We start from the raw sequence: 25,940 nt of genomic DNA, 5'->3' as shown, positions 1-25,940 counted from the left end.
AGCAGGGGCTGTCCCTTGGGCTGGGAGCGACCTGGTCTGGGGCAAAAGGGGGCCCAGTGGGTCAGTGAAGCAGAGGGGCCGGTCCTCCCTGAGCTCCTCGTTAGCCCCCTTCCACTGGGAAACCCAAGGCTCAGCGCAGGGAGAACCCAGAAGAGGGGTGCTGAGCAGGATGGACCCTCTGGCAGGGCTGGGTACAGCCACCAGCTGGTAGCCGTGGCCCCAAGCCTCAGAGGGCTGCACAGACAGTTAGGTGACATCCCGATGGGTGCAATGGATGGCGCTGATGTTCTCGCCTCTTGGCACCGCGGGGCTGTGTCTGGACAGCTTGATGCAGTGTCGGCCCAGCCTGGGAGCAGGGAGTTTCCTGCTCTTTATGGTGAGGCCCCTGGCCAGCTGCTGGGCCAGCCCCAGGGCGCAGGGCGGTCATCTCACGGCCTGAGTTTCATCTGTCTGCTTCTCGGCCTGGAGGGAGCCCTGGCCTCGGTGAAGCCGCCCACTCAGCAAATCAGCCGCTGCAGGAAGGGCTGCGACCTGGGGCGAGCGGGATCCCCACCGGCTGAGGAGCCAAATTCCCACTTGATTTAATTACATTCTCCTTCAAATCGCTCCTGCCCCACTCCAGCTTCAATTGGCGACAGTTTTCTTAATTTGAGGAAGTGAAATTGCTGGCAGCTGGCATCTGCTGGGCTGCATGGAATCAGAGTGGCCAGGGAGTAGGCCGGCTTCCCCAGCCTGTGTCCCGCAGGGCCCGACAGGTGGGGACAGGCCCCCGTGCGCAGAAGGCCCGCGCACAACCTGCTTTGGGCCTTGTGGGTCCTGGGTGGGCCTTTCCCGTGTTTTCTGATGTCAAGGTCACAGATAAACAGCGTGCGCTCAGCGCCATCTGGCCTCTGAGGACGCTCCACATTTCTGACCGCGCCACCCGCCAGAGACAATCGGTCCACTGTCCTCCCCTTAATGGACTTGCCAAGCCAGCTATGGACTTGGCGGTGACTTCTTTCCCGAGTGCTGCCCCTGCAGGCTGTGCTCCGTGGCGTGGCCTGGTGGGGACTTCGGCTGGCAGCTTCCTCGTCCCAGCCCCTCCACCCTCTTTCTTGCCTTCCCCACCATCCAGCCCCTTGTGGGTGTCTGTCACCCTTCAACAGACCCGGGGCCCAGGGGAGAGGGTGGCCACTCCTTTCCATGCTCATGAGAGGGAAGAGGAGGAAGGAGCCCGGGGACAGGCCGGCCAGTGGAGAGCTAGTGGTTTATAAATGTGTTTAATAAAAGTAAAGCAGCAACCCGCAGAGGGCAGTCCTGCCCACAGAGGACCCTCCCGGCACTGTCCCCAGCAGTGGCCTTTGCACCCCGAGGTGTCATCTGTAAGGCGGGTTTGAGGATGGAGCCCACCTTGGGCTGTGTCAGGGTGGTATTGTCACCGTAAAGCTTTGATCTTATGGCTGGGGACACCCGGGACGTTAGCCTATGTTTTCTTAGATTTGCAGGGTGCGGGGTGTGAGGCCCTGAGGGCTTGGTCTCTCCTTGCCCTTCGCCCACCCACTCCTTCCCCTCTCTGCAGGGAGCCCTGCTGACTTTCCTACAGAAGCCCAAATATTACTTGTATGTCCTTGATACTTTGTTATTTTTATGTTTTTTTAAAATATATATTTAAGTTGCAAAGGGACACTGATACCTTAGTTTATTTATTTGTATGTGGTGCTGAGGATCAAACTTAGAGCCTCACACGTGCCAGGCAAGTGCTCTACTGCTGAGCCGCAGCCCCGGGGGCGGGGGGGGGGGCTGTTATTTTTCTGTTTTGTTGCTGGGGTTGAACCCAGGGCCTTGCACGAACTAAGCATGCCCTCTGCCCAGGCTCTGCCCCAACCCCTGACTTTGATTTTTGATTTACACAAAATGAACTTGAACCATGCGGCCTGCCCTCTTCTCTGTGCTGACCCCCTCGTCCATGCCTCAGGTGGCAGAGCCCAGCCAGGGCCTGGGGAGCTGCCCGCCCGCATCTGCAGGCACTGTCCTCCTCCGTATGGCTCTGCACCCATCTCGGGTTTCCTGCATCAGCACGAGTCAGTGACCCCTTCTAAATAGCACGCGGGACTCAGTCGTGTGGACCACCGAGGTCTATTTAGCTGGTCTTCTAGTGATGGACACTTAGGCCATTAGCTGGGTGTTCACTGTCACTAAAGTGCTTTGGGGTGAGGTTTTTGGATATGAGGTTGTCAGAGCCCCAGAGTAGAACTGGAAGAGGCAGGAGCCCCTGTGTGTTCCCTGTTGTCCCAGAGAGGAAAGGACAGAGCGACATGGGCATCGCCAAACATACTTGAAAGCCAGAGGCTCGGAGCCAGGCCAAGGCTGCCACTCGCCACACTGGCCCCCATCTCCGGGTGTCTGAACGTTATCATGGTGACTCATGGGCACGAGGGTGGCCACAGAGGCTGGCCCTTGCTCCCCTGCCCCTTTCCCCAGTGGTCTGTGCACACAGATTAGCCTAGAATAGTTCTTATCAGAGCAGGGGATGATGTGGCAGGACGGGGGTGGGGGGCAGCGAGGTGTCTTGGCAGCCGGGCTGCTGGGGACGAGCAGGAGGTAGGCCCTGGGGAAGGAGGCCCCGTCCCCTGTCTCCACCGGACCTTTCTGTGGGGGGGTGAGCGGGAGGGCCGTGGTGAGCCTGCACCAGCCTCAGGCAGGTTGTTGGGGTTCAGGGTGACTCTGTGTGGCTGCAGACAAATACCCAGAAAGTGCTCTGGGTGTCGGGGAGGCAGGACGCTGCCAAGGGAGGGTGAGGCCCCGCCCCTCACCCTCTGCCCTGCGCTCTTGTCCCTAGGAACCGGATCAAGTGTATGAGGGGATCACCTTCGAGGACTTCCTGAAGGTGGGTGCTGGGGAGGAACAGAGGTGTCTGGGTGTGGGGGCTTCAGGGAGCGTTTTGAGGACCTCAGGGAGCTGCTGGTCAGGAGACATGTCTCTGAAATGCAGTGGGGGTGAGGGCAGCGGGCCAGGGACCACCCTGACCCTTGAGGTTGAAGGGGCCTTGAATAGGCTTCCCTGATTTTTTTTTGGTGGGGAGGACATGGAGTACCAGGGATGGAGCCCAGGGACACCTGGCCACTGAGCCACATCCTTGGTCTTATTTTGCATTTTATTTAGAGATGGAGTCTCGCTGAGTTGTTTAAGGCCTTTAAGTTGCTGAGGCTGGCTTTGAACCTGCCATCCTCCTGCCTCGCCTCCTGAGCCACTGGGGTTACAGGCGTGTGCTATTGCACCCAGCGGCTTCACTGATTTTTATCAAAAGAGTGATGTTTGCACATGGCCAGAGCATCTTAAGCAGTAGACAATGAAAGGTCAACTTCTGTCTCTCTTGGGACCCCAGCCTTCCCAGAGGCAACCCCTGTTCACAGTGGTGCAGGGATTCTGGAAACTTCCTGAGCCTGGACAAGCACCAACAACTGGGGCAGACCACGCCCGGCTCTGCCTCCTGCTTCCTGGCCGTGTCTGGGTGTCGTTTTTAAGTGGCTGCCCTCACTCCCCCTCCTTTCATGGTGGATTCTGCAGCCCCTGGGGCAGGTGGTGAGGCTGGTGCGGGCCCTGCTGATGGCAGAAGGCCCTGGGCAGGGAGTTGAGACCAGCTCCTCAACATTTGGACTGTCGAGATCTCAGAGGAACCTGCCTGCTTTGGCCCTGGACATCCTCAAGACGGCGTCTCCACGGCTTTCCTGGGAGCTGCGGGGGGGCAAGGAGGCCCAACAGTACCGGAGGGGCTCTGGGCCCAGCTGCACAGCACCAGGCATGCACCCCTCCAAGCCTGCCCCTGACCTGGCCAGCCTTCTGCAAGTGCAGGGGGAGGCAGATGGCAAGGCAGGAGGCACAGACCTAGCTGCAAGGGGAAGCCCAGAAGGGACTTCTGGGTCACAGGTCAGCAGCCACCTTCACCCCATCAGTTGCCCCATGTCAGGGCTGGGCAGGGGAAGGGCAGGTCTGTGCTTGTGAGCAGGGTCACTCTGGCCTGCACTGGGGCCTCTCATCCAGGGAAGTGAGGCCCAAGCAAGACAACAGGTGAGGACCTAGGAGCCTGGGGAGGAAGGGAGGCTCAGGGAAGGGAGGCCAGACACAGGGTGAGTTTCTTTTTTGCCTCTGAAGGCGCCTTCCCCTACGGCTTCTCAACCCCGTTCCTGCATGCGTGGGGCTCTTTCATGACAAGCCAGGTCCCCTCCTTTCCCTTCCCCTCCCTGGTCCCTTCCAGGGGCCTTGGTGACCAGCACTTAGCAGAAACTACCCTGAGACTCTTCTCACCCACCCAGTGAATGGGAGCCACCTGGATGGAACCAGATTGGTCTCCTGTGTCCCTCGAAACACCCAGATCAGGTGCAGGGACTGGGAAGCACCTGGGAGACTGGGAAGTGACAAGAAAGCCCCCCCCTTCCAGTCTCCTTGTCTCTGGGCGCCCTGGCAGCTCTGACTTTCCCAGCCTCGTGGCTGTCCCTGGAGACGCTGAGTGACAGCTTGAGGGTTTGAAGTTCTTACATAAGTGGGGAGGCGGTGAGAAGTCACCCGCCCACCAAGTCCCTCCGTTCCTGTTCCCATCTCCCCATCTGTGGCGCCCCGGGCCCCGAGTTGCCAAGGAGTAGGAGAGAGTAGAGCTGTGGGGGTGTTGGGGACAGCACCAGCGCCCTGGCCAGGACGGATGGTAATGGCAGTGCCAGGGCGTGGCCTTGGACTTGAACGGTGGGTGGGAATTCCCTTTCCTGCCTAGAACACGGTGGGCGCTCAGGCTGAACCCAGCAGACTGTCCTGTGCCTCTGATTAACCATGATGGCCTGTCACACTCCACAACTTTACCCTTACAAGTTCACAAAATCCAGCGAGGCCTATGTCACCGGAGTCCCCCTAGTGTTCCGTGAAGGGGACAGCAGGTGGGGTGGTCCCCTCATTATATGAGAAGGGGGCTGAGGGGCTGTGGCGGTGGCGTGAGGACCACGGAGCCTGAAGAGGGCGTGGTGGGAGGGGACCTGCCTCTGGACTTAACCATAGCGTGCTGCGACACTCAGGAAGAAGCCAAATGTCACAGCCACATCAACCAGCAGGAGGACAGATGGGACTTGTTCTTCCGCGCTCGGCTCAAGGCTCACAACAGCCCCTGGTCTTCTCCTTGGCCGGGGACAGGGAGGGCAGGGGCCAGGACTGGGCCCGGGCAGCTGCGGCGAGGTGGGGACACCCCTGACGCTGCTCGGTCCCTTACAGATCTGGCAGGGAATCGACATCGAGACCAAGATGCATGTCCGCTTCCTCAACATGGAGACCATCGCCCTCTGCCACTGACCCGCCGCTGCCTTCCGTAGAAGCCGCCCAGAGAGGGGACAGCCTGGCCCGGCCTCCACTGCGGCTCCTGTAAATAGTGGATGGGGTTCGTGTCCCCTGTGCCAACCAGGCTGTGGTATGTGGGACTTTGCAGTTTTTATCTCTAATGACAATAAAAAAAAAAAAAAGGTTTGTTAATGAGCGCGACTTGTGTCCGTTCCTGGTTCCTGGCCGGGGCTGGCCTTGGGTGGCTGGGACTGAACAAAAGGGACAGGGGTGGCCGGGTCATCTTAAAGGGCCGGTTTCCTGTTGGCTCTGGGCCCAGTGCATGCTGGTGGCTGGTGACCGGCCCGGTCCACCTGGCTTCTCGGCCCTCGGTGGGGAGACCAGGAGGAGCCACTCTGCTGCGTGTGTCCCTAGGGCTGAACTCGGGCAGGGCCTCCTCAAACTCGTGACCAGCGTTCACACAGGGGAGCCCTGGCCATGGGCGCTGCCTGCCCATGGGCGCTGCCTGCCCCTGGGCGCTGGGACTCCGGGCTGGCTGGCTGCAGACCCCCAGGCTCTGATGGTGGGGACCTCACTGGGGCTGCTGGTCCAGGCTCCTGTCGGATGGGCCAGCTGCACCCCTAGGACTCTGTGGTCCCCATGCAGGTGGCAGCAGCAGAAGCCAGAGGAGCGTCTGCCCAGGTGAGCATCTAGGACTCGCTGTCACCTATTGGAGGAAGCTGTGGAAACAAGTCACTGGTGTTGGCTGAGGGTGGTGGCAGGAGGGTCAGCGGAGGGCTGTGTGGAGCTGGCAGAGCTGCAGAGACCCCTGCTGACTGTGCGGTCTCTGCTGCCCTGCATGGGTCCCCAGCAGCTGGCCCTGGCAGTGTCCTTGGCTGTGTGTGGCTTTGTCAGGATTTGTCCTCCAGGCCTCTTGCTGGCAGTGCCACTTGGATGTGCCCCACTTCTCCTGTTGACACTCACTGGGAGGTGGCTCTCTGGCCTTCCAGCAGGTCTCCTGATAAGCTGGCCACTGCGTCCTCTGGGTCATTTTCTTGCTGAGCGTGCTCTATCTGATCTGTTCAGACCCTGGCCTTGGGGTTGACAGTACAAAAGGCAGCCGTGGGCCCGCGCCCAGCCTGGCCATCCCCCTCCAGAGGCCACCATGGTGGCCTCCCAGGCGTCCTGAGCTGGGTCCCGCACATGCGAGCACACGGGTGTGCGTCTGTGTTCTCGGTGCCCCGCTCTTCACAGATGGTAGAAACCGGGCTTGGATGTTTCGTGTGGTTGGTGACATTTGTACTTTGTGTGGTTCAACGTTCCCAGTGAAGCTTATACTGGAGGGGAAACAAACCCAGGGGCATCTCTGCTTTCATGTCACCGTCACCGTTACCCTCCTGCTGCAGAAGCTCAGGTGGTTCTTTGATGAACCACCCAAAGGCTGCCCTAGGGGACAGTGACTCATGCTTGTAGCTAATGGTACTAACACCAATGGCCACCCATTGTCATCTCAGTGGAGAGCCTGGTGGGGGAGGAGTGGCTGCCGAGGGACCCTCCTCTCTCTGGGCCGTGGTCAGGGGTCCCCAGCCACCTGTCTGTAGGTAGTTGTTCCAGCCAGGCGATGGCAGTCCCCACGGAGCTGAGCTGCATACAGCAGGCTTTCCCTGCCCCAGATGAGGAGTCTGAGGTGACTCTAGGCAGCCCAGCGTGGGTGACTGTGCTGTGAGTGAATGTTCACTCCAACAGGTGCGTCCTGGTCCAACACGTGCCAGAAAGAGCAACTCCCTGGCATGTCAGGTGTCCTCGGGCTGCTGCCGGGGCCAAGGGACGAGCTGGTGCTTAAATTCAAAAGGCAAACCAGTGTGCTGAGCTCAAGGGGCTGTGACAGGGACAGCATGGAGGGCAACAGGATGGAGGTGGAGTCTGGGGACCCTAGGCACTTGGGTGACAGGTCCAACTGAGGCAGGTGCGGGGCTGCCATCCTGGGTGCCTGGCTGGGAGGTGGAGGTAGCAGGTGGGGCCTGAGGAAGGCCAGACCTCCACCCAGGCCCAGCTGCCTCCCTGGGGCTCAGAGGTCGCGCGGCTCAGCTTCACGGGCCTGAAGCCATGCGAGGGACCTGCTTCTTGAATTAGGACTTAATTCAACAAACATCTGGACTTGGTGAGAGCAGGAACGTGGGCAGAGGCCTCTGCATCCACCCTCTAGGTGCCTGCTGTCTAGGGAGTGACAAACCCTGCCAAGTTCCCAAGAGGACCCAGGCAGTTTCCTAGGGAGGACGGGCTCCCTCACCTGCCTCTCGGGGTCCTTTTAGCTTCTGGGCTGCCCGCTGAAGACCTGCAAGTCATGGGGACGGAAGGACGGAATCTGCATCATTAGGAGCTTCTGTCCAGGAAGTGTCTGAAATCCATTTTCCCAGCCTCCCTTTTCCTCTGTCCCCAGTGAATCTTCGCAGGGCCTCTGGCATGCCCGCGACAGTCTGGGGTGCTGGGGCGCTCCCAATTTGCTTCTATTTTGTTCTTTACTACAAAGGCAATTCATGAATGCAAAATGTTGTTTTTTTTTTTTTTTTTAAATAAATAATAACCTTCCCTCAGCTCCTGTGCCCTGAGTTGGGGAGATGTGGCCACGACAGACAGGCATCAACTGTGCTGTCTCTGCAGACTGCAGGGGCCCACCTGCCTGGGGTCTTTGAAGCCGTGGGCCACAGCTTAGCTACACAGCTAATTAAAATGAGCTGGTTCCCGAGCCCAGTCCTTGCCACTCAGAAGAAAGCTCCTCTGTTCACAGAGGGAGTCGTCTCCCTGCAGGGCAGGGTGCATCTCCACCAGTGTAGGGGCACAAGTCACCTGAAGCTCTCTGCCCAGCTCCCAGGGTGCTGTGGGCAGTGAGCCAGCCTGGCCCTCAGGTGGTACAGATGCCCCCTGGGAGAGGCAGGCTAATTCCCCAGGGCCTCTGATCATCAAAGACTGAGGGCTGCTGCTCTGCCCTGGGTCTGGTGACGGCTGTGCCATCTGGGCAGTGCAGTTTGCATGGCAGGAAGGAAGCAGGTGGCTTGGGAATGGTTTCTATGCCTTCTGACTCCTGGGCATGACTGGGAGAGCACCGACCCTGCCCAAATGCAGCCAGCCCTCCTCATCCCTGGATGGGGACGTGAACTGAATGACAGGAGTGTCTCAACTGTGGCTGCCCCAGCAGGTGCTGTTTGTGCTGAAATCTCTGATAAAGACAGGCAAGTGATTAAAAGGAACAAGGCAGAACTCAGTGCTGTCAAATATTTGAAGGATGCTGATAAGTGGGTACTTGGAGGTTCCCAGGATGTGGGTAGAGAACACTGAGCAGGGACAACGTCCTCAGCTGCTTGGGCAGAGGCCATTTTCTCTGTATTCTAAGTCATTGCTGGGAATCAAGTTGGAGGTGGGATCCAGTCCTATATTGCAAGTTAACAAGGGCAAAAGTTGTTTTTTGGGGGAGGGTACTGGGGCTTGAACTCAGGGGCACTGGACTACTGAGCCACATCCCCAGTCCCATTTTGTATTTTATTTAGAGACAGGGTCTCACTGAGTTGCTCAGTGCCTCACTTTTGTTGATGCTGGATTTGAACTCTCAATCCTCTTGCCTCAGCCTCCCGAGCTGCTGTGATTACAGGCATGTGCCACAGTGCCTGGCTGAAGTTGGCTTCTGAATGTTAAAAGAAGATGGTAGTTTGACATAAATCTATTAAGTAGGTAGGTTTACAAAAGGGCTATGTAATGGAAACCTGAGGCACTCCTTCGAGGATACCTTCTGCAGCCATGTTAAACATGAATTATGGATAAGCAAACAGCAAGATTACCCAGCCTCTAGTTCTGGCCTCTTATAGAACAAATTATTGCTAGACTTTAACAAAACTATTATTCTTTGGTCCAAAGTTCTTTTGTTTGCTAACAGGAGAGGGGCCATAGCAGTCAGGCCTGCTGTTCAGGAGTCTGAGGCTGAATTCTGTGCTGTGAGAGGCGCCAAGTCGCAAGGAGCCTGGCGGAGAGTTAAAAATACAAGTTGCCTGGGTGAGGGCTTTGCCAACAAGCCCGGCAGGCTGTCCTCCCACGCGGTGACCTTGGCAAGGCCTGGGAAGCTGAGTGGGAGGAGCCAGGGCCACAGCCACTGGTCTTCCAGCAGCACCCTTGTCTCTAGCTCTGCCAGGACTTGAACCAGTGCCAGCAGGGTGGTGGGTGAATGGCCCAGGGGGTTGCAAGACCCAGGAGAGGGCACGGAGCTGCTCAGCATTTGAATCTGCTTGTTGACAGCCAGGGACAAGTCCTGGTTCTTGGTGTGGTCCCCAAGGGGGGTTCCAGTGGAACAGTAAGTAGTGAGGTCAAGGGGCATGCAAGTGCCTTGCTGTCACCTTCTTAGGGAAGCGACAAAGCAGCATTTGCCCACACGCTGGGCAAGGGAAGGAAAGATGGCAGGATGGCTCAGCTGGGGAGGGCAGGGGACTTTCCCTCCCTCCCTCGGGAACAGAAAGGCTCCCAGTGCAGAGAAAATGGCTGCTTCTGGAAGCTCACTTTCAACATCAGAGGCCAAAGACACGGTGCCAACACGGGCACGCCGGAGCCCAGCGAGAGGGAGCCTGCCCTGCACAGTGGAGCAGCCCGGCCAAGTCACCACCGCAGGCCCTGCCGCGGGAGCCAGGTAACCATCTGGCCTGGCTGCACAGGGTGACGCGGCAGGTCTGTGGCTCGCAGCTCTGCAGCCTGGGCCAGCCAGCACCATAAGCTCGCTGCTGAGGCAGCTGCTCTGCAGAGCAAGGGCCTGGTCAGGGGGTCAGGGAGGAGGCAGCCCTGTCTGGGCCCACTGTCACTGGCCCCCCTAGCAGCAGCCACCAGACAGTTGAGGAGAAGGACCTGTGCAAGGGTGAGCCCTCCGTACAAGGCTGAGCAAAGCCAGCTTGCAGTGATGATGCTGGCCATTGAACAGGTGGGAAGTGTCACCCACAGGACCTATGTAGTCTCATCGTCCCACATCTGGGACATCCAGAAAAACAACGGGAGCAAAAAGAAAAAAAAAAAAGTACTTTCAGTAACTTTTAAAATAAATGTTTTCAGGGCTCTATTTTGAGAAAATCAAAAGTATTTGAAAAAAATATATTTTATACATAAAAAGGCATAAGCTCTGGATTGACTTCCAATCTATTTTAAGCACCTGCGTCAGTTTCGTTGAAAGATTTATGGATGGACAGCTTGGGGCCTAATGGGTTAAGTTCCAGGTCTTCAGTCCTCAGGGGACAGTGCGTGTCTCCTTTCTCTTTCAGAAAGGACCAAAATGCCACTGCTGAGGAAATCCAGTTTTCCTTTAATCAGCTGAAATCTGAGCGGTTGGCCAGGGCAGGATTTCTATTGGGAGGGAAGATGCTGCTGTCCCTAGTGTTTAAGGTGACTCATTGCGTGGACCAAGGTGAACACCATGCCCAACGCCCCAGAGATGAGAGCTGGGGGAGGGCACTGCAGTCACGCCCATGTCCATGCAGGAAAGGTAGCTGTTCCTTGAAAATGGCTACACTTGCAGGCTGCCTGTGTCCCCGGTGGGTCTCTGACCCTGGGCTGGGAACCCTGTGGTAGAGGCTCTGGGGAAGACTCGGCTGGGGCCCTCCACTGAGAGAACGGTGGAGAGCTGGTTCTGAGCCATGCCAGGAGGGGCCTGCCACCATGTACCCTGAGGAGTGTCAGAACAGCCTGAGCCACAACAAAGTTCAGAACACTTATACCAGGACAGACAGAGGCAGGAGGTATGCCATGTGTTTGGGGATGAGACCCAGTGGTGTCCTGCCGCCCGCCCTGCCCCGCCCCCCCCACTGCATGTTCGGGGAGGACCCCAGGAGGAAGAATCTGGGAAGCAGAAGAGCTCCAAGGAAACAAAGGTGCCAAATGCACTTGGCACAGGCCTGGGACGCAGCTCCCTGCAAAGCCAGAGGACGCAGGTGAGGCGGGGTGGCTGCGGCCTGGCCGTGCTGACCACTGGGGGATGTTGGTTGAGCCTTGGTCAGGGCAGTTGACCCCGAGAGGTTCTGCCCAGCTGCAGACAGACCTATTTGGCCTGAAGGTTCACTGGGGCTGAGGGCTCTGCTCCGGAACTCAGGCTATCTTCCTGGGGGGCTGGGGGCTAAACATCTCCCTCCTGGCTGGCTGTTAGCAGGGAATGCTCGTAGTTAAAACTGTTTTTAATTTTAGAAAGATTTTCTGCGTCTCCTGATTCTAGATGTTTCATTATCTCCAGTTGCTGCCAGGCGAGGAGTTAGGCCCTACCTGCAGAGTGTGCGGCTCACCTGGAAGGAGCTGCCTCAGAAAGAAACCGCAGGGGTCCAGCTGCAGGAGGACGAGCACCCGAATACAGGCAGGCCAGCAGAATGGGGCACACAGCAGCTCCCTGCTGACAGGGGCATTTCTCCCAAGAAGGAGCAGGATTCTGGTGCCCACCTGCTCCTGGGAGGCAGTCTGAGGGGGCAGTCTCTGGCTGGGGAGTGCAGTTCCCCCTTGGCTCTTTGGCTGCATGAGCCGAGCTGCAGCGGGTGTGGAAGGGTGGCTGACTGAAGCAAGCCCAGAACCCTCCCCAAGCTTCAGGCACAGCGCTTGCCTGGGCAGGGCCTGAGTTCCATCACCAGCACTGGATCCCTGCTCACTTCTCTTCAGAGGAGGCAGCAGGTGACCTCATGTTGAGGCCAGCATTTTTCTGTCCCTAACAGTCCTTGTACCTTCTTTATCAAGAGCTATACAATTCATCTGCTTCTAACCCTTCAACCCCCTCCTTGCACTTTGTCTGGGCCACCGTGGCCTCTCCTGAGCATCTTTGGGGAGGCCTCAACTCCTCCTGCTGTGTCATAGTTCCTCTCTGGCCTTGGCCTCTGCCCCCCTGCCTTGGGTCTGAGAACCCACATTTCCCTTCCGCAGTAACAGCCCTCCGTATATCCAGACACACTTTTATTTCTTACTTTGTGTTGTTTCCTAACTGCACTGTCCCGGGGTCAGGGAACAGGCTACAGGGTGTCCGCCTCCTGCAATCAGAGACTTTCCAACATGGTCTGTGGACATGTGAAACGAGACAAGGTTCCACACACATCTCCTGGATCAAGCTTGCTAATGATGTTATGCAAATCCTCCAGGTCTTTAGGTTGTTCAGTAACTCCATCTGCTGATGACCCACTGCATGTGGGTCTCAGGCTGGGGGTGGAACCCAGGGGTCTCATGCCAGGCAAGCTCTATCAGCCTGTGTAGAGCAGCTGGTAGAGCAGCTGATGCTGCTGCTATTTAGAAAAAAAGTAAATCAAGACCAATGCGATGGTTCCCTGCTCTGGGAGGGAAGCTACTTCTCGATTGCACTCTCGCACAGTCTTATTTTATTTTCAGGGATTGAAGGCACGGTCCCTCCTCGACCTCTCCCTTTGGAGGATGGCTGTTAAGTTTGTGAATATTGAGAAAATACTTACTTTGTATCATATATTGTTGACATAATAGAAAGCAAAATAGTTCTTAATGAAATAATTGTATAAATATATACTTATAAACCCTGGTAAAAGCTATGAAGAAAAAGCACTGCTCTCCAGGTCACACTGGGCAGTGGCGAGGTGGGAGCTCAGAGGAGACCACCCTGAGTTGATCTTTGATCCAAAGGATGGGGCCTTGTAGGCCCAGAGACTGGCACATCCTCAGGACTGCAAGGTCCTTGAAAGAGTTTGGAGGCTGGGAAGATGGCCACCTGGGAAGATGGCCACCAGGGCAGGAGCCGGGGCCAGCTGAGCCTGGTGTTCAGAGCATGGAGCTCCCTAGGCCTCCAGTGGGACCAGGGAAGGGCAGTGAGGGAGGAGGTGAAGTTTGAGTCGTGTTACTCTAAGCCACAGAGAGCAGGGTGAGATGGAAGGAGCCATGGCACACACCCATGCTTTGCTTGTGGCTGAGGGCAGCGGAGGCAGGTGAGGATGCCACACTCAGGAGCAGCTGGTCCCCCAAATGCCTACTGCTCTGTAGACAGCTCTCTTAGGGTTTGCAAGTTTATAAAACTGGTCCTTCCCACTTTTCTCCCTGCTCCCAATGAAGCACTAAATATTGTCACTGGGAAAAGTGAGCGCAAGGTCGTAGTTGTAACTGGTCATGGTGTCACAGGAGGAGCGGCAGACAGGAAGAGGGCTCTGGAAGGCCAGCTGGTCCACGGCAAACTCGTAGGCGTGAATCAGCCCCCGGTGTCTGGAGAAAGCAGAGGGACAACTGGTCAGGATGGCGTTACTGGCCCTCGCCCTGAAGGGCTCTGGCTCTGTAGAAGGCAGGGCTTGGGACAAGACAGCAATTCATTTTGAGGCCCACAATGTGTCAGACACTCAGCATCCTGGGTCCAGGCAGAGTAGGCTGTGGAGGCGAGGCCTGTGGATGTGGGTGGGGTCAGCTGCAGGGGGCACTCAGGAGCTAGGCACAGTCCCAGAAAAGGCCCCTGAGCCCACCCACACATGGACCTCTTTTGACTGGCAGCTGGGTCACCAGCAGACTGAACAGGAGCTTTGAGGACCAGGCATGGCCCTAGGATTCTAAGCACAGGCAAGTCTGTGGGCTGCTGGGGCTCGGAGCCTCCAGCCGGCACCAAGTGCCACGAGTGGCTGGGGAGGGCTTCTGACAGGCCCTGGGTATTTCTCCTGGCTCTTTGGCGGTCACGGATAGGAAGAATGGCCACACCTGGGCTGCCCACAGGGGCAATGTGCCATGGGGGCTTCTATCAATGAAACCCAACTAAGATCGTCCTTGTGGACACGGCAGACCCGGCCCCACCCAATCCCACTGACCTCCTGTGAGTGGCGAAGCTGTCCAGGTCCGAGTTCCGCACCACCTTCTCATAGGGCACGTTGGCTGTGATGAGGCTGTGGCTGTTGAAGGAGATGTGCCTCACGGCGTGCCTGGGAGTGGGGAGGGGAAGGTCTCTGAGGTGGAGCCCATTGCAGAAGAGTGGGTAGCGCAGCCTCCCGCGGGAGTCTGGACCCCCAGGCCCTGCTTATCTCTGCAGAGAAGGCTCTCCCTCAGCTCCCACAGCTGCTGACACTTCATAAACAAATTGGGGAGTCCCACCTGCACTCTGGCTGAAATATAAGGACAAACTCAACTTGAGACAAATGGGCAACACGCAGTGGAGACCAGCCCTATTTTTGCCCCCCTGGCTAGAAGTCCTGGGCAGGCTTCCTGAGCTCTGAGCCGGGATCCTCATCTGTAGCATGTGGGGACATTTAAGGGTGATCTGTAAGGCTTTAGCCATTTAGTCAGGACTAAAATGACACCTGTGCTCGGGCTGTGACGGCACACTGAGAACATCTTGGCAAGTGATGGTTTCAAGTCTAACGGACTTTCGCTCACTCTAGAAACCTTCTGTAGCACCTGCTGGGCCACAGTGCTAAGCTGGGAGGTGCTTGTGACACCAATGGCTCCTACAGGGGACGGCTGCCCTCAGAAGCTCCTCGCCAGGGGGAAGGTAAGGCGCATTTCCACAGCTCTCAGCCAAGGCCACCGCAGCACAAGAGAAGTGACAGCTTCTGGGAGTGGAACTGACTGAAGCACCTGGGAGGACACTCAGGGCCAAGGGGACACCAGGCCAGCACAGGAGTGGCCTATTCAGGCTGAGCCCAGGATGCTCCTGAGTAATAAAACCAAAGGGGGCATCAGAGCCCAGCGAGGGGGACAGAAGGCAAGAGGACAGGGGGAGAGAAGGGAGGGCTCAGGCCTGGGGATGTGTCACTGACGGGTGAGGAGGACCCAGAGGCTGGCTGAGGAGTCCGAAGCAGAAGGGGGGACATGAAAGTGACAACACAACACTGGACTGCGCTTAGGATGGGCAGAGGGCTCAGGGAGGACGTGGGTGAGTCAGCGGGTTCTGGGCAGGGGACCATGGAGAGAAAAGTCAGTGCTGAGCACTTTAAAGGAACAGCTGGGGCAGCCCACACCTGGAAGACTGGCAGCTGCTGAATGGCCGGTCAAGAGGGGGCAGGGAGCCAACAGCCAGCACAGGCACAGCCAGCTCCAGAAGCTGCCCTCCAGCGCCAGCTCTCAAAACAAACTCCAGGTTTCCCTTAAAGGCAAATGCTTCTGGGAGGCCCATGTAGAACTTTTATTTGCTTTTGGCACCACCTGGTGGCAACAGTGTATCATCACAAAATCAGCAAGGGGCTTGTGCCAGTAGGGAAGGGAGGGAAAGAGACAGAACTGGGTGGTGTTGACACTACCAGGTGTCAAAAAGCTGCTAGCCACAGTACTCGCCAGTGCTGTTCTCCACCTCACCTTGCTGTCTGTTTTTTTCTTGAGATCTGGGGACTGGACTCAGGAGTGCTCGACCACTGAGCTATATCCCCAGCCCTGTATGAGATATGGTCTCACTAAGTTGTCCAGGTTGGCCTTGACGTTGCAATCCTTCTGCCTCAGTGGCCAGGTTGCTGAATTACAGGCGTGTGTCACCTCACCTACAATGTCCATTTACAGGGTACTGGGTGTGTACCCCTTCCTCTGTGGAGGTGGGAGTGGCCTTGGTCAACTTCAGCTCTGCTTTAAAGGTTAAGAGCAGGCTCACACAAAACCTTTTAACCACTTAGGCACTGTGAATATAAATGTGCCAGCTGGGTGCGGTGGCACACGCCTATAATCCCAGCAGCTTGGGCGGGTTAGGCAGGACGATCATGAGTTCAAAGCCAGCCTCAGCAACAGCAAGGCCCTAATAAGCAACTCGGTGAGACCCTGTCTCTAAAGAAAATTGAAATAGGGCTGGGGATATGGCTCAGTGGTCGAGTGCCCTGAGTTCAATCCCTGGAACCAAAAAAAAGTATGTGTGACCCTACTGTGTGTACAACCAGAGAAGTGAAAAGTTGTGATCCGTTTGTGTACAAAATCAGAGAGCATTCTGCTGTCATGTATGACTGATTAGAATGAAAAAAGAAAGAAAGAAAGAAAGAAAGAAAGAAATGGAGATGCCTGGTATGGCATCACAATAGCCTAAAAAAAAAAAAAAAAAAAGAAAAAAAAGTGCCTACATCCACAAAGCCATAAGCCGGTGCACAGCATAGGATCTACTTCTCTTCAATATTCTCAGTAAAGATTGAAATGAAAACTTGAGGCCAGAACACTTTTAGTCCTAGGTGCCCCCTACACAGTGTGAGGACAGCTCAAACAACAGGCAGATCCTCTTGCAATCTGACACCCAGGAGTGTGTACTCCCACCTGCATCCCCCTGCACCTAGTGGGAGCCACATCATGGCCTAGATAAGCTGGCTTCCGATAGTTCTGAGCTGGCTTTAGTAAGATGGAGGAATTCTAAAACAACCAGAATAGCACTTATGAGAAATCGGTCCTTCTTAGAGAAGCTGGGCCTCTTCAGGGTTGGATATGAATGATGGCAAACCGATGCCGTAAGAGAGAAGAACTGCGTCTCTCTGGAGCAGGACCACGTCCCAGCCTCAGTTTCCTCATCTGAACACTGGAGGCAGCAGCACAGCCTGCTCACAGGATGCACTTGAGGAAGCGCTTAGTACAGTGCCTGGCTCGGGTGACTGGCATGATGGTTTGTGTGACTGCTATTCCTCAAAACACCTGCGGGACAAGCTTACCTGGAATGGACCTCCCACAACTTTTGGTTCATGCGGTAATCCCACACAGACACCAGGCCCTCCTCGCCTCCGCTGACAACCTTCCAGTCATCCATCTGGACTGCAGATACCCCAAGCTGGTGTGCCGAGAGTGACAGGGCAATTTTATCAGTGCGGAGGTCGTGGATCCTCACCCTGGAAGGGTCAAAAGAGCACAGAGAAGGGAAAGGGGATTAGTTTAAAGCTTCCCCCTCGGTTGTGCTGATCTGGGTACAATGTTCCTACGTAAAACTACTTCAACTGCACACACCTACAATATTGAAATAGACTACTCTCTTCTCACTGCTGTAGTTCAGAGTACCCATGACCACTTCATCAGAATGATTTAAAAGCACATAGAACAGGAGTGACCCAGGGCAACTGCTGCTCTGTCCATCTGATCTCCTCAACAGGGAGACACTGCAATGAGTACATATCCAGGTAGAGGGTAGGTGACATCCAACTGGCACAAGGATGCCTCGTGGTGTTGGACTGAGAAGCCTGTCCCAGTGGTAACTATTATACAGTGATTTTGCCGGTGGTATAAGATTCTGTTAAGGGCAAAGGTAAATTGGTGCCACTTGTCTGCAACCCAAACCCTTCCCTGGCCAGGAAACACTTCCCTGATCTGTGACCATCTTGACACTTAGGAAGTACTTTTATACTCGAGCCCAGCAGAACTGTGACAAGTGTGTGGATGTTTGGTAGTCACTTATCTGGAGACTTAAAATAATTACTTGCCTAGTAAGAATTTGGATTTAAGAACCTCCTTAAAAAACTCATTTTTTACAAATACATGCTAGCTTTTCACATGGATGAGTTAGACTGAGTCAGAAATCTCTTGTCTACTGCAAATACCATCATACTTAGTTCCTGAAACAAGCCCCAATAGCTAAAATTGAATGTGTCAAAATGTAAGCAAATTAATGAACAAGAATGAAGTGAATTTCACAGACCCTCTGACACAAATTAGAAAGGAAAAAACAACTGCTGCCCTGAAAAGACCCTGCCCTCGCGTGAAACGTGATCAAAATGTGTCTGACACAAAAGCGTGGTGACACAGGATCACTGCAAACACAGTCCAAGGATCACTGCAAACACAGTCCACGCGGGGGCTCTGTTCCCATAAGCAGCACCCCCCCACACTCACTTATTTGCAGAGTTCAGTGGGGGAGGGGATTGTTTTGAACCAAAAATTCTAAGTTTAGTTTCCTGCAAAGTTTGAAGGCATGACGATTCGATTTTTAATTTTTAACAGGAAAGGACAAAAGTGAACTCCCTAAGGAGAATCTATGAAAGAAAATACAGCAAAGCATCAAAGGGACGGCGGGACGCCCACACAGCTGCAGCGAGTGGGAGGGCTCAGCCAGGGCCTGGCAGCCTGAGCAGCCAGCATGTCCGAAGGGGCCACAGGTGCACCTCCCTTTCAGAAGTGAGACTCGTCACAGGTGGCCTGTGAGCATGTGTGCAGGTGACAAAGCTGGCAGGCTGCACTTCAATACCAGAAAAGGCAGGTTTCAGGGCAAGATGTACTAAAGGTGTAGTAAAGCTCAACTGGGGGAAACCCAAAGCTACACAAACCTAATTTCTTTCTTACAGATGGGGCCGGTTTGTAATTCATTTTCCTCGGTCATTATAATCTGGTTAGGTTTTCTACTTTTTTGACTTAATTTTCTTAAATCTCCAAATTTCTAAGGGGAAAAAAATCACCCAAACTGACCCCCAGCCTGGAAAGGCAGGGAAGCTCCCCACTCCTGGGAAAGCAGGGACCTGGGCGTGGCCACACCATACCTCACTCTTCACGGAGGGGGCCTCATCCTGGACACCCACTAGCACATTTGCTGCAGCACCGTCAAAAGAAAAACCACACGGTCATTTCCCTGGGTGCCGGAAAGAAGCCTGGCCTCTAACACCCATTCCTAGCAGGAAAGCGAGTGTCAGGCAAAAGTAGATAATGATAGAACGTGTAAGGTACAATATTGGAACAAATTGGGCAAATTTATCAATAGAGATGATAGTCCCAGAGAATTCAGTAATAATTCAAATATGCCAAAATCAATGGCTGTATCATGTATAAATAACCACTATTTTAAAAAATGTGATCAAAAAAGATCCCACTTTTCTAAAAGCAGTTAAAGGCAAAAATACTGTCTCAACTTGGGGCTGGACGACATAAGTTACACCAAAATAAATTACAGAGGACTTAACAAGTTAGGCACAATTACACTGAAACTATTTGGAATAGGGATGACTATTCTAAACATCATAAAACCCAGAAGCCAGAAAAAGATTTATAACTACACATAAAAGTATTTTAACTTTTTCCCATACTGGAGGGGGAGACTGATAAACTGAGGAAAATATCTATAACAGAGGGCCACCCTCCTTCAAATTAATAGTAAAAACTGATAACCCAATATTAAAATGAAGGCAAGGATATGAAAAGCTTCAAAGAAAAAAATTCAAGTTTACTGTAAACAAAAAACTCTCGTGCACAACCACTTATCCCCTAAGATCCTCTGAGTAAGGCTGGGGCTTGGGAATGCTCCCAACACAAACTACCCAAACCCTATGCAAACACCACCCAGCCAAACAGCAGACACATGTAGAGTACACTACATGGGCCATTAGCCACAGCACTGTGTTTAGTTGCAAAAATGGGGTCTCCATTTCAGACAACTTGTGGACCCTTCCACTGCAAATCACTTAATAATGGGGGCTTAAAACAGTGCTGAGCTCACCCACACAGCAGCTTCCCTGGGCCATGCTGACACCTAGATGGGGGGTACCTGGAGCTGCCTATGGGAGGGGGTGAGGCACTAGTGTGGTGCATGTCAAGACCGATGGGCCAGAGTCACCATAGAAAGCAGGACTCTTTTTTTGTGTGTGTGTGACTGATTGTTCAAAACATCACAAAGCTCTTGACATATCATATTTCATACATTTGATTCAAGTGGGTTATGAACTCCCATTTTTACCCCATATATAGATTGCAGAATCACATTGGTTACACATCCACGTTTTTACATATTGCCATACCAGTGACTGTTGTATTCTGCTACCTTTCCTATCCTCCACTATCCCCCTCCCCTCCCCTCCCATCTTCTCTCTCTACCCCATCTACTGTAATTCATTTCTCTCCCTTTTTTCCCCTTTCCCCTCACATCCTCTTATATGTAATTTTGTATAACAATGAGGGTCTCCTTCCATTTCCATGCAATTTCCCTTCTCTCTCCCTTTCCCTCCCACCTCTTGTCCCTGTTTAATGTTAATCTTTTTCTCATGCTCTTCCTCCCTGCTCTGTTTTTTGTTGCTCTCCTTATATCAAAGAAGACATTTGGCATTTGTTTTTTAGGGATTGGCTAGCTTCACTTAGCATAATCTGCTCTAATGCCATCCATTTCCCTGCAAATTCCATGATTTTGTCATTTTTTAGTGCTGAGTAATAATCCATTGTGTATAAATGCCACACTTTTTAAATCTATTCATCTATTGAAGGGCATCTAAGTTGGTTCCACAGTCTAGCTATTGTGAATTGTGCTGCTATGAACATCGATGTGGCAGTATCCCTGTAGTATGCTCTTTTAAGGTCGTCAGGGAATAGTCCGAGAAGGGCAATAGCTGGGTCAAATGGTGGTTCCATTCCCAGCTTTCCCAGGAATCTCCATACTGCTTTCCAAATTGGCTTCACCAATTTGCAGTCCCACCAGCAATGTACAAGTGTGCCCTTTTCCCCACATCCTCGCCAGCACTTGTTGTTGTTTGACTTCATAATGGCTGCCAATCTGACTGGAGTGAGATGGTATCTTAGGGTGGTTTTGATTTACATTTCTCTGACTGCTAGAGATGGTGAGCATTTTTTCATGTACTTGTTGACTGATTGTATATCCTCCTCTGAGAAGTGTCTGTTCAGGTCCTTGGCCCATTTGTTGATTGGGTTATTTGTTTTCTTATTGTTTAATTTTTTGAGTTCTTTGTATACTCTGGATATTAGGGCTCTATCTGAAGTGTGAGGAGTAAAGATTTGTTCCCAGGATGTAGGCTCCCTATTTACCTCTCTTATTGTTTCTCTTGCTGAGAAAAAACTTTTTAGTTTGAGTAAATCCCATTTGTTGATTCTAGTTATTAACTCTTGTGCTATGGGTGTCCTACTGAGGAATTTGGAGCCCGACCCTACAGTATGTAGATCGTAGCCAACTTTTTCTTCTATCAGACTCAGAGTCTCTGATTTGATATCAAGCTCCTTGATCCATTTTGAGTTAACTTTTGTGCATGGCGAGAGAAAGGGATTCAGTTTCATTTTGTTGCATATGGATTTCCAGTTTTCCCAGCACCATTTGTTGAAGATGCTATCCTTCCTCCATTGCATGCTTTTAGCGCCTTTATCGAATGTAAGATAGTTGTAATTTTGTGGATTGGTTTCTGTGTCCTCTATTCTGTACCATTGGTCCACCCGCCTGTTTTGGTACCAGTACCGTGCTGTTTTTGTTACTATTGCTCTGTAGCACAGTTTGAAATCTGGTATCGCTATACCGCCTGACTCACACTTCCTGCTTAGAATTGGAAAGCAGGACTCTTAAGTCCTAGGCTTACTCCCAGCGGGGGACTGAAGAGTACCAAGGTTCCTTCTTTTAAAAAAAGCCCTACAAAACTTCTATATTATGTGAAGATATAGTCCCTGAAATTAAATTCATGAGATTAGAGGACAAATTTGGAGAGATTACCAAGAAGGGAGCACAAGGGATAAAGAGATGGAAAATGTGAATGAGGAGTTGAGATGTGAAGGATAGAAGGGGTGGAGCCACACAAGTCCCAACTAAGTTCCAGAAGAGCAGAGAGTGTAAGGCAAAGAAGCAGCCCTCAAAGAGGTAACGGCTGCTGTTTTCCCAGGAGTAATGCAAGTCATACACACTGATACTGAAGTAATCAGAATAAACTGAAATACATCCCCCAAAGGATGCTTTATAAAAGTGAGAAAAAACAAAGCTCTTCAAAGCACCCTGAGGGGGGAACATTGCCTATTAAGGATGAGAATCAGGCTGACAGGAAAAACTAGAAAGGACATTAAAGTCACTGATTTGAATGACTGGATGTGGGTGGCACAATCAGCCAGGACATCCAATGAATGCTGGTTGCAATTTGGTGCATCCCTACGCTAGTTCACATGGGGCATGAGAGACTGGCAGATCTACATCACCAACAGGCGCAGCCTCCAGTATGCTCCCCTCCCCACCCTGAATAAGTGTATTGGGGGGACACACACCTATGCCACGGTAAGGATGACACCTGGAGGACAGCAGTCAACTGAGGAGGCTGACTATGCTGGCCAGGAAAAGGGGTGCATAGAAGACTGACCTCCTCAATGCCACTTTGTGCTTTTAAATTCAACTTGAAAGTTCATGCTGTTTATAAGCAACTAAAAATTCTGGAAGGACATACTGGAAATGTTAATGGCAGTTATCCTGGAGAAGAGGTGTGGCAGTGGCAGAATGAGAGCCACAAAGAGGCTTCTGCTTTTGATTCTTGACACTGTCATGTGGTTTATAAAACAAGAACTCATCCACAACCAGGAGGGAACTAGGTCTTCAAGGGTTCTAGTTATGCTCAGTCTCTGTTCTTGACATTATGTATATACCTTATATACACCCTCATTTGTATGTTGTGTGTCATAATGTTTAATAATTAATTTCTTAGGTAATGTTAAGTGGAAGCAGGATGTTGAAAAAAATATGGTCTTAGAGCCAGAGGCAGAGGCATTACTTCGTGCCTAGCCACGAGGAAGCAGTGGGGGTGCAGACAACTAGGGGCCTCCTGCCGTGGGATGCCATTCAGTCTGCTCAGTCTGCGTCTCCGCTGGAGGATCTGGGACTAGAAAGACCAGAGAGAGCTTGAAGCATGCTTTGAAAACAAAGATCCTTCTCTCCCTTCAGATGCAGGGACACCCATCTCTGCGCCTGTGCAGGTAGGAGGACTAAGACTTTAGGGGAGAAGAAGGACAAGCAAAAGTGCTGGGTGAGAGGCCCGCCTCTGGACCACAGTGGGACCCTGCTAAGGATGTGGGGGGGTGGGGCGTTTAGCCCAGTACTTCTCAGTGCGTGTTTGGTTACTAAGGGTCTATTTTTGGTGTGGTGATTTTCATAAAGAGCTCCTCTGTTGAATATTTAAACTCCATAATTTACAGTTTGGCTGTTAAGGAGACAAAGGCAAACACAAATTTGGTCCAGAAGTTCAAAGTTTGCCATCTGTTTTCCTATTGTATTTAGACACCAGTATGGACGGCTCCAAACAAAATAAACAAATGCACCAAAAGATACAGCAGCAGTGTCTTTGATATCACCCAGGAAAACAACAGTGGGCCAAAACAGACTTGAACTTCTCCCCACAGGAAAAAAGTAGTATTTTCTCTAACAACTCCTTAGAGGGACATCACTCTGGCTTCTTGTCTGCAAAAATAGCACACACCTCGGTGTGCTGAGTCCACCCAAGCCATCAAATTCACATTAAGAAGCAGGTATCGGCCTCGAACATCTGACAGCGTGCAGCACCAAGTTGAAATGCAGCGAACCTTGGCACAGTCTGCAACCTCAGCGTTCAAATCGAACACTCGCCGCTGGGAAACAGGTAGCACAGCAAATGGGCACAAACATATGCCAGGACAACCGATTCCAGGGACAAAAAGAAGCCAACAGTAGATACTACAAACCTCTATCTAGCGAGTATTTCATCAACTTTGCCCACTGAAAAGAAAAATAATTGGTCGGAAAGCTGTAATTGTATTATGTTTAATATTCATGGTTGGGCTGGAGGACTGTTCCAACACTCCCTCTCTGCAGCCCCTCTCTAATGAAAATCACACCATAGGAGCCGGCGCTAGCCCGCCAATTAAAACAAAAGACACCAGAACCTTCCAAAGACTCCAGCAGAGGAGCATCCATCTGATGGGCAGGAAAACGTGCTGGAACTGAGAGGGAGGCACGCTCTGGTTGGTCCTGTGTTAAGAGCTTTGAATAACTTATTATAACACTTGCAGATGGAGCGAATGCGATGCTGATGCCCCACTTGTGCACTCTCAAGCAGCAGGCGGTGGACCACAAGCCACCACAACTTTCTATTTGTCAGGCAGGAAGGAAGCTGAGAGACTCTTTAATTGGGGGCCACAAGTCAGGGCTCACTTCCTATTGGTCTGGATAAAATAGTCCCATATGATAATAAGGTAAATTGTATTTGGTGGCAAGGCTGAAGCCTATTCAGACTCTGGCTCAGCAGTTTCATTAAGAAGGACCCGACCTTCTGCTATATTTCCCTCCAGAAAATAGAGGAAATAAGCAACAAAACATTAAAACAGGCTCTTTTGCTTATGACCAAATTAACTGAGAAAACTGGTGTGTATTTTTTAAAAAGAAATCAATACATGATTCTGTTTGATCTTACTGAACCTGAGCTATTAAAAGAGGATTTTAAAATATACCCTTACATACCAAAATCAATGGTTTTATCTGCACAGCACTGATGATGGCCTTCAATGAAATGATTCATTTTAAATAGCGCCTAGAAGAGTACGTATTTTCAGGGTGACCTGCCCAATTTTTTCCGACTAGGCTGGTGCTTTCTGTGTTTTAAAGCTGGGTCTCTGATGTTTAGAGTTCTCTGTATACAGAACATAAAGTCAGCATTGTCAAGAGTAACATGTCATGTGGACCGGTCCATGAACTTTTCTGGATCTTCATTTCCTTAGATGGTCTTGAAGAACTCTAGTTAATCCTCAAATTCTGTGACCCATGACAAGCTGGCCCAAGATACTGCCTGTGGCAATAAGGGTCATGGATGTCATGTCAAAACAAAAAGGCACATGATCCCAAGTTGGAAGCACTGCCATTTTCTTAAATTTTAAAACTTTTATGACTATTTTGTATATCCATGTTGTACATAAAGACTCTAAAACAAGTTTTTGACTTTCATTTATAACGATGCTGTGCAGCATGCCTGACATTTGGAAGCTTACTGTGTTATAAGTAGTACATTAAAATAAAAAACTGTACATAATCAAGGCAGTGTAGTGCTGACAAATGTGGACATAGCTCAATGGAACAGAAATGAGAATTTAGAATAAACCTTTAAATTTGTGGTCAAACTTTCAAGAATAAGAAAATTCAATGGGAAGAACAGTTTTCAACAAATGGTGCTAGACCAGTTAGATGTCCACATGCAAGAGAATGAGGAGGAACTCCTGCCCCACACCTGCTACAGAACTGCACACCTGAGAGTAAGAGCCAGAACTACAAACACAGCAGCAAATCTTTGTGACCCTAGGTTAATGGTTTCTTATACATGACACCAAAGCCCAAGGAACAAAAAAGCAGATCAAGCTTCATCAATATTAAAAACTTCTGTGCTCAAGAAAGAGGAAAGAAAGACATCCCACAGAATGAAAACATTTGCAAATCATATATCTGACAAAGGATTTATATCTAGAAAAAATATGTAAACAACTCAACAATTTAAAAAAATTAATTCAGCTAAAAATGGATTTGGATAGACAACTCTTCAAAGAAGAGACACGAACGGGCAATAAGCACCTGAAAGGATGTCCAACACCACTAGCATAGGGGAGCCACATCAAAACCACAAGGAGGCAGCACTTCACACTCATTAGGACGACTCCAGACAATAACATCAAGTGCTGGTGAGGATAGAGAAAACGGAGTCTGCTTACAGTGTTGGCAGGTGTCTAAAATGGTGTGGCCAGTTTAGAAGAGAGTCTGCTAATATGTCAATAGTGAAACATAGAGTTACCATACACTTCAAGTCCACTCCCAGGTATACAGAGCAAAGAGTATTGAAAACATGCCCACATGAACTCTTAAACATGAATATGGTAACAGCATTAAACATAATAACCAAAAGGTGTAAACAACCCAAATGTCCATTAACTAATGAATGGATAAGCAAAATGTGGTCTAACTAAACAGTGGGATATTATTTGGCCATAAAAAGGAACGATGTGCTGGTACATGCTATAAAAGGGGCTTCTCTTGAAAACAGCGTGCTGAGCAG

The 25,940-nt window shown here is 51.8% G+C and overlaps 2 protein-coding genes across 2 annotated transcripts in view; one reads left to right on the top strand and one right to left on the bottom strand.

Moving 5' to 3' along the window:
- Nucleotides 1–5,385, top strand: part of Tesc (tescalcin) — a 39,052-nt gene extending 33,667 nt beyond the window's left edge. The window contains exons 7-8 of the mRNA XM_076866927.2: nt 2,819–2,866; nt 5,233–5,385. Coding sequence (XP_076723042.1) covers nt 2,819–2,866; nt 5,233–5,310 — 126 coding nt within the window. The 3' untranslated portion in view covers nt 5,311–5,385. The remainder of the gene's footprint in view (nt 1–2,818; nt 2,867–5,232) is intronic.
- Nucleotides 5,386–12,210: 6,825 nt separating this feature from the next.
- The window catches only part of Fbxw8 (F-box and WD repeat domain containing 8), a 111,026-nt gene continuing 97,296 nt past the window's right edge, over nt 12,211–25,940 (bottom strand). The window contains exons 9-11 of the mRNA XM_076855167.1: nt 16,869–17,042; nt 14,073–14,183; nt 12,211–13,485 (exon numbers count right to left, since the gene is read on the bottom strand). Of these exons, the coding sequence (XP_076711282.1) occupies nt 13,341–13,485; nt 14,073–14,183; nt 16,869–17,042 (430 nt within the window). The 3' untranslated portion in view covers nt 12,211–13,340. The remainder of the gene's footprint in view (nt 13,486–14,072; nt 14,184–16,868; nt 17,043–25,940) is intronic.

This window comes from Callospermophilus lateralis, chromosome 1 (genome assembly GCF_048772815.1).
Source record: "Callospermophilus lateralis isolate mCalLat2 chromosome 1, mCalLat2.hap1, whole genome shotgun sequence".
NCBI lineage: Eukaryota > Metazoa > Chordata > Mammalia > Rodentia > Sciuridae > Callospermophilus > Callospermophilus lateralis.
This window is presented reverse-complemented; position numbering and strand designations above follow the sequence as displayed.